We start from the raw sequence: 13,485 nt of genomic DNA, 5'->3' as shown, positions 1-13,485 counted from the left end.
TTTTGTGGGGCTTGGTATAAAATTTTATTTGGCAACACTCCTGTGAAGTTTTACAAAGGCACTACATAAATCCAAGTTTGTTGCAGAATTTCCTTTTACTCACATAAGCATTTACCCTGAGCTGTTATTTCTTATTGCTGATACATACACAGCCTACAATAAAATCTGTTACCTCTATGTAGATACAAGACTTTTCAGAACTGATATCAGAAGCACAATTTTATCATTTTTTATTGTCCAATTTCACAGACCTTGTATTTTACATTTCCTGATCACCTCACCAAAGTAGGTTTACATTTCAATGCCTGAAAACAGAATAAGAATCGGATCTGTTAGTTAGTGGTTTAAGCTACAAGACATGATATAAACACAATGCACAATATTTATCAATACTTCTTGTATTTCAATAATTTATGCATTTGTAACAAATTCTGGGTTTGCATTCATACAAAATAAAATTAAGCACTTATTGTTTCAGAATTTACAGTGCAATGTGAACATTTTTAATTAAATGAAACAAGAACTTATCTTAAGTACACATTTTAAACAATGACTATACTATTAGAAGTACTGATCAGGCTTGTAATTCTAGAAGATGTACTACCACAATAGGTCTTATAGTTGAGAAGTCAGCTTGCACGATTTATACAGTACAGATGTCCATTAGTGTACAAATCATTCAAACCAAGTACTAAAGAAACTGTGCAAGCCAAACTTCTGATTACTTAAATGGGCAAATGTTAAATATATGGAAATTTCTGGGGTGGGGGTGGGGGAAGAATGGGGAAATCAAATCATTAGCTGGACAGCATTAAACCCACAAGTCTTAAGCACAAAAGATCAGCAAAAACAAAATATAACCCCAATTCTTTTCCAATTGAAATGTTTACCACTGACCTGCTACTGAAATTTGGAGAGTTTGTGAAACAGTGTCAAAGCAATTATTTATAGTATCCACTGATTACAGTTTTTAAAAAAGTGATTTCTGCCCATTCTTCAAAGAAAGAAACCAACAAGTTTTATAAAGGCTTGACCCCAAGTAAAATACATTTATCAGTTCCACTCAGCCAATGTGAAAACATGCCACGGATAATGTTATCCCCTTTACACTTCTAAGCAGAAAAAAATTTACACCCTGGCATATACAATATCTTCAGATTCCTTGCTTTATCCTCACTGATTTGATTTACTCAGCACTTGGTAATTTCAAACAAGGAACAATGTACGCAAAACAAACAAGGTTTCACAAAACCAAAAGATCAAAAAGTTTATTATAAAACATTTTGTCTTGAAAAGCACATTTTTCAAGGTATCAACCTTTTAAAATAGTTGTTCCACTGAAATTGTAACTGTATTAGAAAACTTTAAACTTAAGGGGGATCTTAAAATAGGCAAAACATTTACAAGATGTAACTTGACTAGATTTGTCCTGAAATACTGTCATGTTTGCACATCCAATGAAAAAAAAGGTACAAAAATTGCTTCTGAATCAAATAACCAAATGCTTAAGAATTGCCATGGTATTTCTATTGTTACATCACTTTCACAAACCAAAACACAAGTGACAGTTCAGTGTGATTACTGCTGTCTAAGAAATGTCTCAAAACATCTGGATGCCTAACAGACAAATCAGTGAAGAGTAAGGTTCATTAGGCTTTTAATTAATTTTGATGACTTCAAAACATCCTAAGAACCATATTTTCAATGACATGGCTGCAAGGAATAAGATACTTACTATGTTTCAAAAGATGCATGAATTGATCATTTAACCAAGCAAACTTGACTACCGATGGCTTTGCCCCCTTGTGGACAGAGTCCATAATGCATATATCTGTTAGGCATCCGATTGTAGTGAAACTACAACATCCTAATCTTTAAATATCTGATCTGAATAGTCCAAAGCAATGAGAAAACCAGTTCAATAAGGATTTTAATCTTAACAGCTTTCCTGGACCTAACCCTCAAACAAACAAGTCACTGAACTGAAAACTGTTAGGTACTGTCTAGACTTGTGCCATGGCTACTCGTTATGAACCAACACGTGTAGAAGTGGTTCTTTTGTCTGAGAAGAAGCTCCTGAGGAGAACCACCTGGCCAAGACTCACAACCAACAAGATAAGAGCTTCTCCAATGGACCAAAAAGCAACCCTTGAGTTGAGGTCTTCAGCACGACTTCGGCCTTGTGCTTCCCTTAAACGGAAATGAGTTTGGTAATCGATCACAGACTTCATGGCTTCATGCATTGTGACACAAGCTGACTCCATCTGTTTTTTAAAACAGGAAAACATAAATATTATGAACGAAACAATTTCATTACAGAGCTCTGAGGTGCAGAGGGATCCATGTATCCTATTTTATGAATCACAAAAGGGACAGCAAATAATGAGGAAAGTTAATAGAAGGCTATTGTTTATTGTGAGGGGCAGTGATTACAGAGTAGGAAGGTTATGTTTCAGTTGTACATGGCACTGGTGAGACCACATCTGGATATTGTGTACAACGTAATAGAGTAGAATACAATCCCTACATACAAAAGGCCATTCGGCCCATTGAGTCTGCACTGATCACAATCCTACTGCCCTATTCCCGCAACCCCTTATATTTACCCTGCTAATCCCCATAACCCCATGCATTTACCCTAGCTAGTCCCCCTGGCATTAGGGTTAATTTAGCATGACCAATCAACCTAAACTGCATACTTCTGGACTGTGCGATGAAGCCAGAGCCCCTGGAGGAAACCCACGCACGCACAATGTGCAAATTCCACACAGACGGTGACCCAAAGCTGGGATTGAACCTGGTTCCCTGGCCACCTTGTTTAAGGAAAGATGTAAACGCATTGAAGCAGTTCAGATAAAGTTTACCTGGAAGAGTGGGTTGTCTTATGAGAAAAGGTTGGAGAGGTTAAGTTTACATCCACTAATGTTTAGAAGAGAAAGAAGCAGCTTCAAATCCCTACAGTGCAGAAGGAGGCCATTCAGCCCATCAAGTCTGCACCCACTCTCCGAAGGAGTACGCAAACGCATAGGCCCACCCCCTGACCTATCACCATAACCCCACATATTTACCCTGCTAATCCCTCTAACCTGCAAATTTTGCGACATAAGGGGCAATTAACATGATCAATCCACCTAATCTGCACACCTTTGGACTGTGGGAGAACGCCCAAAGGAAACCCACACAGACATGGGGAGAACATGTAAACTGCACACAGTCACCCAAGGCTGAAATTGAACCCAGGTCCATATGGCTGTGAAGCAGCAAGTACCACTGGCGTGATCAAAACCTTTGCGATCCTGACTCTCAACCTACAAGAGCTTCTCCTATGGACAAAAAAAAACAATCCTTGACCCCAGACTTCATGGGTGGATACAGAAAGGCTGTTTCCTCTTGTCAGAGGATCTAGAATTAGGCGTCACTGTTTAAAAATAAGGATCACTCATTTATCATGGAAATTATAATTTCTTTCTCTCAAGAGGATGAGCAGTCCTTGGAATTCTCTTTTTTAAAAGACAGTGGGAGCAAAATCTTTGAATATTTTAAAGTCAGAGCTAGGTAGATTCTTGATTAACAAAGAGGTGAAAGATTATTAGGGATAGGCAGGAATGTGGAGTTCAGATTACAATCAGGTCAGCTGTGAATTTATTAAATGGCAGAGCAGGCTTGAGAGGCCTACAACTATTTATGTTTGTAGAATCTATATTAACATGCAAGATTACTTTTAATGCCTAATAACTAATTTGTGCATACATTGCAGTTGTTCATGTGAAGCCATCATGTGGGAAATGCTTTTAAGATACTTGGCTGAAAAGCCAAAAAAAGTATATTTTTTCAACCCAAGAGCTTTATTACCTTTGAAAACTCACTGACTTCAGACTATTGCCAAATAAACAAGTCCAAAGGATTACAAGCTCATTGGAGAAATATTTAATTCAGAATGTTGTGAAGCAGTTTTATTTTGAAACTACGCAGAACACAAGTACCTGACATTTAATGAGATAGGAACAAAGAATATTGAACACCTTAAGAGTTTTAACTCCATGGCTTGTATGTTTTATGGGTAGGAAAAGATCCAGACGATGGGGGTGGCATGTGTGGATAAACTTGCTAGAAGTGGACAAAACACTCATGCTTCTCTTGGCCCACAAGCAGTGCTGTTTAGCATGGTGGATATAGTTCCTCTTGCATCCTTTTACCTGCATATCCAGCCAACATTGCTTTAAATAGAAACACCTTAAATGGAGGTATGCAACCTCCCTAAAAGATTTCAACAACTAACATGCCTCCAGAAAGCAGACTGATGTCCTGATCCTTGCTTTGTCTCTATTAAAACTATAATTGGGCTGGCAGGGTTACTGTTTCAGCTCAATAGTTTTACTTTCCACCTAACCCAAACTCATATTAGCAGACTAAAATTAACTCGAGATCTCTAAATGGTCATCAAGAAGCCAAAATCAATACTGCTCATTATGGAATGATGCACGAGAAATAACACTAACAAAGACTCTGAAGTACATTATCCACCTTCACTGACAAATCATTGCACTACTGTTTCATAGTACAAGGTATCAAAATTTATATTTCAAACAGTTGCATTTATAAAAGCAAATATATACCACTAAATCTTAAAGCTATCACTCTGCATTCTACCTGAAGTGAAATCTATTAAAACTTTTCATGAATCCTATTCTCCAGTACCTGAGTCAGTGCCGAGACTCTGTTTTCATTGGGAAACAAAGGAGGGTCATCCCCAACCTGGAAATCAAAATACACGGTTTTGTGTGTGAAGGTGGAAAATTCATTGCTGAAACAGAACTTGTAAGTTCCATTTTTAGCAGCCGTGAAGGTGAAACTGTCGTACTGCTTTTTCATCTCTTTGTACAAAACTGCACCATCAGCATCTTCCAACCGACAGTCTACATCATAATGACCACCAGTAATGACCTGTTAAACACAGAGTTTCAACAATTTAGGTGTGCAAAATTCATAAGTCTTAAACTGTTAAACAGAAAAAGTAAACAAAAATGCATAAAATTTTCACCAGATGTTTCACCAACTCAGATTTCACCAGAATACATGGTTAGTTAAATCAAAATGCTGGAAATGTTCAACAAGACAATCAGCATGTGTGGGAGATAAATAATGTTAATGCTTATGATGAAGCTAAAACATTAACCCTGCTTTTCTCTCTACAGATGCTGCTTGACCTGCTGAATGTTGGTAGCATTTTCAGTTTTTATACTCATTTTCTGTACTCACATCACTCTGGTTTTCAGTTAAATCAGATTTGTAAAAGAGGGGTTAGGGACCTATTGAATGGAAATAAAGAACAACAAAAACCACAAAATAAACGTTTCAAGACAAATGATTCAATCTTGGTGGTATAAGAAATTAAACATGAAACTTTGAACGATTACAGTTCTCTTTGTATGCCACATTCCACTCATTGTGCAAGACGCATTATACTGACTTGAAAGCATAGGGCTTGCATTCATCTTTGGTAATGATGTCAAATACAATGTAATACATAAATACAAATAGTTATCTGAGAGACTAAGAAGTTATGAATTATGGAAAATTTGAACAATGGATTCATTATACATAATTAAGACTTTTAATTCAGGTACAATGCAATACAAAAATCTAATTTGCAGGTCAATCCAATGCTTTACTGACAGTTTTCAGAAAAGCTACCTTAGCAACATAATGATCATTTTGGGTTCTCATCTTTAGCTTTAAGAAAAAATGTTGAATGCTACACAATTTTAACATGCAGCTATAATCATGTCCCTTCACTTTTAGACTATTTACCACACTACCACATCAGCACCAGCTCAAAATGTGATTTTAAAAGCAATTCAACACAACCACTGGTATCAAAATAAAATACCAAATGCACAAAATTACACAGCTGACAAGGTACATGAAAAATAGCTGAAAAACTGAAAAAAATGCAAGAAGCAGTGGGTGTGTCAACTGAGCAGTGTTATAAAGGGAAAATACTGATTAACATCTCATTGGGAGCACTCCACCCAAAACAAACCCTTCTTATTCTAATAGAGATATGATTTCCAATTTTCAGCATTTTCTGTAGATTAACAGGGCTAACTTTTGTTTGTGTCTTCCCTAATTATATTCTCATGGAGATCAAAAACTACTTAATTTAAACTGATATGACTGAGAAAACAACAGCAAAATATATATTTCATTTCAGAAATGTAGTTTTCCTATAAATTGCATCTTAAGATGCAAATAATATGCAAATCTGACCTTCCTGCCTGTACAACTTCTTCATCCCATTGGTGCCAAGGACAAACAAGTCCTACATCCCAATTCACACATAATAACAGAGGAGTAGTTAAATAAGGGCAATTTCTATTTATATAGTACTGTGAACATAGCAAAATGCCCCAAAACACTATCAACAAAATTTGATTCGGAATTACATCAGGAGATATCAGCACAAATGATCAGAGGCTAGTTTTCAGGAGCATCTTAAAGCAGGAAAGAGAGGTGCAAGAGTTTAGAGGCAGAATTCAAGAACTTAGTGTCTTACAGCTGAATGCCTAGCTACTAAAGATGGAGCAATTAAAATAAGGGATATTCAAAAGGTCCAAATTGGAGGTGCACAGATATTGAGGTTAAGCCTGGAACTTATTACAGAGATGGGAGGGGTGGGGTGCAGATGCTGGTGATTCACATGAACATGAAGGGTTTTGAAAACAAGGAATGGGTGTCAAAAAAAAAACAGGTATTGCTTAACCAGGAGCCAATGTGAGCTTAGAGTGATGGGTAACAAGACTTGTAAGGGCACAGGCAACAGAACTGTGGAAGACCTCAAGTGTATTGTAGAGCAAGAAGAAAAAGGGAAAGTGGGGGTAGGGGGGAGAAAAAGAGGGGTCAGTGCATGTAGTGCTCAGGCACCAACTTTAGATGACCTGATGTTTAGAGGGTAGAACATGGGAGGCTATGATTTTATTGGAAATAGTCCAGTTTGGCTGTAACTAAAACATAGATGATGATTCAACAGCAGACAAATGTAAGACAAGAAGAGTATTACAAAAATGGAAGTAGGTGCAGGTGCGATTACAAGACCGTCGCTCTGGTTCAAGCGTCACCCAAGGTGGCAAAGAATCAAATTTATGCTTAGACAGCAGTGAGACAATGACAGGCAATTGCATTAGTCCAGTTACTATCGACTGTCACTAATACAATGAATATTGTGTACAAGAATAAATTTAATGCCAAGCCATCAATTGGGATTGTAATCCCAGATAATGTGACATATAACATGTCAGACTATTCACAGTGCATCTAAAAAAATTACACCTCCCTTTCCCCGCTCTGATAGCCGCTTTCCTCCGCTCTATCTCCCTCCTCTTCCCTCTCTGATTCCAGCCCGGGGCCTTACCTGGAACTCCAGTGTACATTTGGTGCCTTGCACGATGTCCTCGTAGAAACACTGCTTGGCGTTGTCGGGCAACTCGAAGGTGAGCTCGGAGCCGCGAACGAGCGGCACCAGGAGCTGGGCCCACAGCAACTGCAGCAACAGCCTGGCCCACATGCCGGCTCGGGCAGGCCTTACCTGGGGGGGAGGGGGGTCGGTAGGGGCGCAGTACCGGGTCGGGAAGCAGTCTGTGAGCCTGGGCCGCCGCGGACTCTCCACAATCGGATAGAAAGGCGAACCGGCAACAGCGGCTCGAGGCGCTCGAAGTCCCGGATGTTGAGGCACAGGAACCAGACGTGGCACCGTGGCCCTACCCGGATGTGTGACCTCTCACCCCACAGGAGAAACCGCGCTTGCGCAGTCCTGCTGGCTGGCTGGCGGAGGGAGTGACTCGAACCATCGCTGAGGTTAAAATGAGCTCATTCTGAAGAGTTGACGCTTGGAAAAATAAACATAGTTATATTTGAGAGGGCTTGAAACCCCAAAGTATATTACGAAATTAGCCTTGACCCCAATATTTTTACATTTGATTCAGACGTAGGGGTGAGCATTAGGTATTTCAATCCACGTAGGATTAAAGTGACCCACGAGGAAGCTTCTTTCAGAACAAACTTTATTTAAGAACGCAATATAAAAAACTTTGTTTTACCAATTAAAGGACTTAAACATGACACAATATAATTTTTAACACCTAACTATCTATATTGTTCCAATCTAGCAGCATCCCCAGATAGACATAAATCCCTTCTTTAGAACCAGCTGACACAGAAAACCAGATATGCTGACATGGCTATCCAGTTTCTGGCCTTATAACATCTCTGGAGTGTGACCTAGACAAAATACTTGCCTTCTAGTTCTCAAGCAGGAACCTCCAGAGAAAGTTCCACTCCTAAAAGGGAGTTTAGAACGGAGTTGAGGAAGAACTTCTTCACTCAAAGGGTGGTGAATCTCTGGAATTCTCTGCCCGTTGAAGTGGTGGAGGCTACCTCGCTAAATATTTTTAAGTGGGTTGATGGGTTTTTGATAAGAGAGGGGATTAAGGGTTATGGGGAGAGGGCGGGAATGTGGAACTGAGCCACGACAGATCAGCCATGATCTTATTGAATGGTGGGGCAGGCTCGAAGGGCTAGCTGGCCTACTCCTGCTCCTATTTCTTATGTTCTTATGTTCTTATGTTAGAAGGATGAGGGGGGATCTTATAGAGACATATAAGATAATGAAAGGGATGGATAGGGTAGAGGTAGAGAGGTTCTTCCCGCTTAGAAAGGATAGCAGGACTAGAGGGCACAGCCTCAAGATAAGGGGGGGGGGGGCAGTTTAGAACAGAGTTGAGGAGGAACTTCTTCACTCAAAGGGTGGTGAATCTCTGGAATTCTCTGCCTGTTGAAGTGGTGGAGGCTACCTCGCTAAATATATTTAAGTCACGGGTAGATAGGTTTTTAATAAGCGAGGGGATTAAGGGTTATGGGGAGAGGGCGGGAAAGTGGAACTGATCCACTTCAGATCAGCCATGATCTTATTGAATGGCAGGGCAGGCTCAAAGGGCTAGATGGCCTACTCCTGCTCCTATTTCTTGTGTTCTTGTGTAAACAGCAGAATCTCAATGAGAGAGATTTATTTCTCAGCAGATTCCAGTCTTCAGACATCAGAAAAAGTGACCTCTATCTAAAGATCCCAAAAAGCAGACTGCCTTGAGTTCTCTATGAAAAGACAAAATAACAGAAACCTGCATTAGTCCAGGTTAAAATAAACATTGTAGCAATTAAAATCAATTATGCAGTTGCAACAACAATACAGGGCTGCAGTGTAGAGACAGAACAGCTCCAATAAAAAAGAACAGATCCTGCACAAAAACCATGACAAACACACTTCTTAAAAACAGTACCATCATGTTATACATGCTTACTTATAAAGATCCAGTACTTTTACCCCAAGGCAAAGTAAATGTCAAATCTCCATTAATCTGAACCCTCCTTTACTTCTTGTTATTTTAAAGATACTATCCCTTAATTTGACCATATTCTCTGGGAGATACTTAAGTTAGTATATTTTGTCCCTTCCTGTCACACTCTAGTTACTATTACCCACATCATTATCTTGTACTATTGCCTTGTTCTTTCTCTTTAACTCTGCCAATCTCCTCTCAAGTGAAATCTGAAACCTCATGCCCACTCTATATCACCTTCCCCTACCCCCACAGACAGACAGACAGACATACATATGCACACACCTACTATTTAAAGCCCTCTCTACAGCCTTAATGATAAAACTCCCAAAAATACCAATCTTGGCGCGGTTCAGCAGAAGGCTCTAGAGGCCAGGTCATTGAGTGTCTTTAAGACAAAGATAGATAAGTTCTTGATTAATAAGGGGATTGGGGTTATGGGGAAAAGGCAGGAGACGGCGATGAGAAAAATATCAGCCATCATTGAATGGCGGAGAAGACTCAATGGGCCAAGTGAGAGAGAGTATGCGAGCGAGAGTGAATGAGCGAGAGCGAGAGAGAGAGCGAGTGAGAGAGAGTGTGAGAGAGAGAGTGAGAGAATTTACATGTGGCTTAGTTGGTATGATTCTGTTTTTAAATTGAGTCCCTGGCTGCTCATTTTCTTGCAACATAACCTCTTTCTTAACCCTACATATTTCACTGGTTGCATCATGCCAACTGAATCCCCCCCAACCTTTGCCCAACAATTACACTTCTTTACACTCTTCCACCTTGAATCAATCAGTCCCTGTACCACGATGCTGTGGTCAGCTTGCTCATCCACCCTGCAGTCGTCCACACAAGAATCTTGAACCTATTAGAGAACTGAAAGGTCTGAGGCTCATTGGTCCATTGCCTCACCAGCCTGCACAACCACATGCCCCTGACCAGAGTTATCTATAGGAGGGGAATTAATCTGAATAGCCCTGATTCCTCCTCTCATTATCTATCCATAAAGATAAAGGTGTTCTTGATTCCTGATTTCCTCCTTTATAAGTGATGGCACATTTTCCCCAGCCATTCAGTTAGGGGTGATCCAATCCTCTATAAATAACCGCACACAAACCTGAGATAACGTTAACATAAGAAGGTTGGTTTATATTACACACACAAAATGTAGGAAGAGGTTTTGCAACATCCACCTCTTTTGCAACATCCACCTCTTTTGCAGTCAGAATAAAAGAGAGCTGTCGGAAAGAAAGGAGTACAGGGCAAGACCACAATAAAAATGTGTTATGGTTTCACGCGAGTCCAGAGTTCTATATCAAAAGTTAATAGTGTATTCCTTCAGAGGTTAGCAGACTGAAATTGTTGCAGGGTGATCATCTTTCCAGAAGCAAGGACTTCCCAAAAGCTAGTGGCATTTGCTATCAAATAAACCTTTTGGACTTTAACCTGGTGTTGTGAGACTTCTTACTGTGTTTACCCCAGTCCAATGCTGGCATCTCCACATCATGATTACCATTGACACCGCAAACCGTCGGCTCCAAGTGGAGAGGATCTCCAAGAAGATCGCGCATATTGACACAGACATCAAGTTTTTACAAAGATGCAAGAAAGCAGACAAGATACTGAAAGGACTACAGATCACAAACCCACTCAGGTCAACCTATAACATAGACTATGTTGAGAGACTTTGCCGTCTCACCTCTCTCACACTCCTCAACCACCTCACACACCAGCTCTATAGTAAACGTCGCATCCTGGGAACCAGACAGAATTCATACTCTCAACTTGCACTCAGGATGCAGACCAGCTGCAAAACTCTGCCAAGCAGATGAGACAAAAGAACTACACGATTTACATGCACACTAAGAACAGGAAACTTGAGAAACTCAGCATCACCACCAGCAGCAACCAAGCCTCCCCCGGCACCACCGTAGAAAACAGTACCATCGCAGGGAAGTCCATTGTCAACTTGTCGGACTACACACTTCAACCAGATGAAGTCAAAGTTCTCAGCCAAGGGCTCAATTTCTGCCCCACCACCAAAATGGACCTCATCAATCTCGCAGTGGACACAGAGGAATTCATCAGGCAAATGAGGCTGCGGGAGTTCTTCCACAAACCTCAAGAGGCCAACAGCAAACACAATGAGACAGTCAATGAACGGAACAGCTGACAGAGAGATCCACAGTGCAGAAACCGAAGAGGAAAGAGTCCAATTGGACTCCTCCAGAAGGCCGCTGCCCTTGACTTGACTTGTATGCCCAAACCATCAGGAGGTGTGTCAACACCAGATTCATCAACTGCACTCACAAGACAGCCCTGAACATTACCCAAGCACAATGCAACACCATCCGCGCCCTCAAGACCAACCGCAACATTGTCAAGCCACAGACAAAGGAGGGGCCGTTGTCATACTGAACAGAACGGATTACTGCACAAAAGTGTACCGACAACTGAACGACAAGGAACACTACAGATAGTTACCTGCAGATCCAAAGTACATACCTGTCAACTCAACACTCTGATCAAGAGCCTTTGATCCGGACCTTCTGAGCACCTTCCGTGCTCTCGTCCCACATACTCCCGCATGGGAGACCTCTACTGCCTCCCAAAGATACATACGGCAAACACACCCGGCCGTCCCATCATATTGGGCAATGGGACCCTGTGCGAGAACTCTCCGGCTACGTCGAGGATATCCTAAAACCCATTGTACAAAGAACTCCCAGCTTTTGTCGCGACACTACAGATTTCCTACAGAAACTCAGCACACATGGAGCAATTGAACCAGGAGCACTCCTCGTCACAATGGATGTCTCAGCACTCTACACTAGCATCCGCCACGACGATGGCATTGCTGCAATTGCCTCAGTACTCAATGCCAACAACCACCAGTTTCCAGATGCAATTTTACAACTCATCTGCTTCATCCTGGACCACAACATCTTCACCTTCAACAACCAGTTCTTCATTCAGACACATGGAACAGCCATGGGGACCAAATTCACACCTCAATATGCCAACATCTTCATACACAGGCTCATCAAGACTTCTTCACTGCATAGGACCTTCAACCAATGTTATACACTAGATACATTGATGACATTTTCTTTGTTGGAGTCATGGTGAACAATCACTGAAACAACTGTATGATGACATCAACAAGTTCCATCCCACCATCAGACCCACCGTGGACTATTCTGTAGGATCGGTTGATTGTTGGACACAAGCATCTCCATTAAGGACGGTCACCTCAGCACCTCACTGTACCACAAGCCCACGGATAACCTCACAATGCTCCACTTCTCCAGCTTCCACCCTAAACACCTTAAGGAAGCCGTCCCCTACGGATAATCCTCTGCGTACACAGGATCTGCTCAGATAAGGAGGATTGCAACAGACACCTCCAGACGCTGAAAGATGCCCTCATAAGAACAAGATGTAGCACTCGACTCATCGATCGACAGTTCTGATGCGCCACAGCGAAAAACCGCACTGACCTCCTCAGAAGACAAAGATGAGACATGGTGGACAGAGTACCCTTCGTCGTCCAGTACTTCCCCGGAGCGGAGAAGCGACAATATCTTCTCCAGAGTCTTCAACATGTTATTGATGAAGACGAGCATCTCGTCAAAGCCATCCTCACACCCCCACTCTTGCCTTCAAACAACCGCACAACCTCAAACAGACCATTGTCCATAGCAAACTACCCAGCCTTCAGGAAAACAGTGACCATGACACCACACAACCTTGCCACAGCAGCCTCTGCAAGACATGCCGGATCACCGACACATATGCCATCATCTCACATGAGAACACCATCCGCCAGGTACACAGTACATATTCTTGCAACTCGGCCAACGTTGTCTACCTGATACGTTGCAGGAAAGGATGTCCCGAGGCATGGTACATTGGGCAGACCATGCAGACGTTATGACAACGGATGAATGAACACCGCTCGACAATCACCAGGCAAGACTGTTCTCTTCCTGTTAGCGAACACTTCAGTGATCACGGGCATTCGGCCTCTGATTTTCAGGTTAATATTCTCCAACGCAGCCTTCACGACATACGATAGCACACAGTTGTTGAGCAGAAATTGATA

The 13,485-nt window shown here is 41.4% G+C and overlaps 1 protein-coding gene across 1 annotated transcript; it reads right to left on the bottom strand.

Annotated features, from left to right (window-relative positions):
* Window positions 1–206: 206 nt before the first annotated feature.
* On the bottom strand, window positions 207–7,749 carry tmed7 (transmembrane p24 trafficking protein 7). The gene is made up of 3 exons (XM_080188985.1): window positions 7,412–7,749; window positions 4,699–4,944; window positions 207–2,264 (listed from the first exon to the last, which is right to left on the bottom strand). The coding sequence occupies exons 1-3, from the start codon at window positions 7,562–7,564 to the stop codon at window positions 2,028–2,030; spliced, it is 636 nt and encodes a 211-aa protein (XP_080045111.1). The 5' UTR covers window positions 7,565–7,749; the 3' UTR covers window positions 207–2,027.
* Between the last annotated feature and the right edge of the window lie 5,736 nt (window positions 7,750–13,485).

Source organism: Carcharhinus amblyrhynchos, chromosome 5 (genome assembly GCF_965287045.1).
Source record: "Carcharhinus amblyrhynchos chromosome 5, sCarAmb.v2.hapA, whole genome shotgun sequence".
In the NCBI taxonomy this organism is placed as follows: domain Eukaryota; kingdom Metazoa; phylum Chordata; class Chondrichthyes; order Carcharhiniformes; family Carcharhinidae; genus Carcharhinus; species Carcharhinus amblyrhynchos.
The sequence above is the reverse complement of the archived record's forward strand: the minus strand, read 5'-3'. Positions and strand labels throughout refer to the sequence as shown.

What these genes read in the sequence shown, in the direction of transcription:
- tmed7 (XM_080188985.1), bottom strand. Translation starts at nt 7,564, where the DNA reads ATGTGGGCCAGGCTGTTGCTGCAGTTGCTGTGGGCCCAGCTCCTGGTG. An exon ending in AATGTACACTGGAGTTCCAG is followed by an intron (nt 4,945 to 7,411) that starts GTAAGGCCCCGG and finishes TGTGTTTAACAG; the next exon opens with GTCATTACTGGTGGTCATTA. An exon ending in GAGTCTCGGCACTGACTCAG is followed by an intron (nt 2,265 to 4,698) that starts GTACTGGAGAAT and finishes TTTAAAAAACAG; the next exon opens with ATGGAGTCAGCTTGTGTCAC.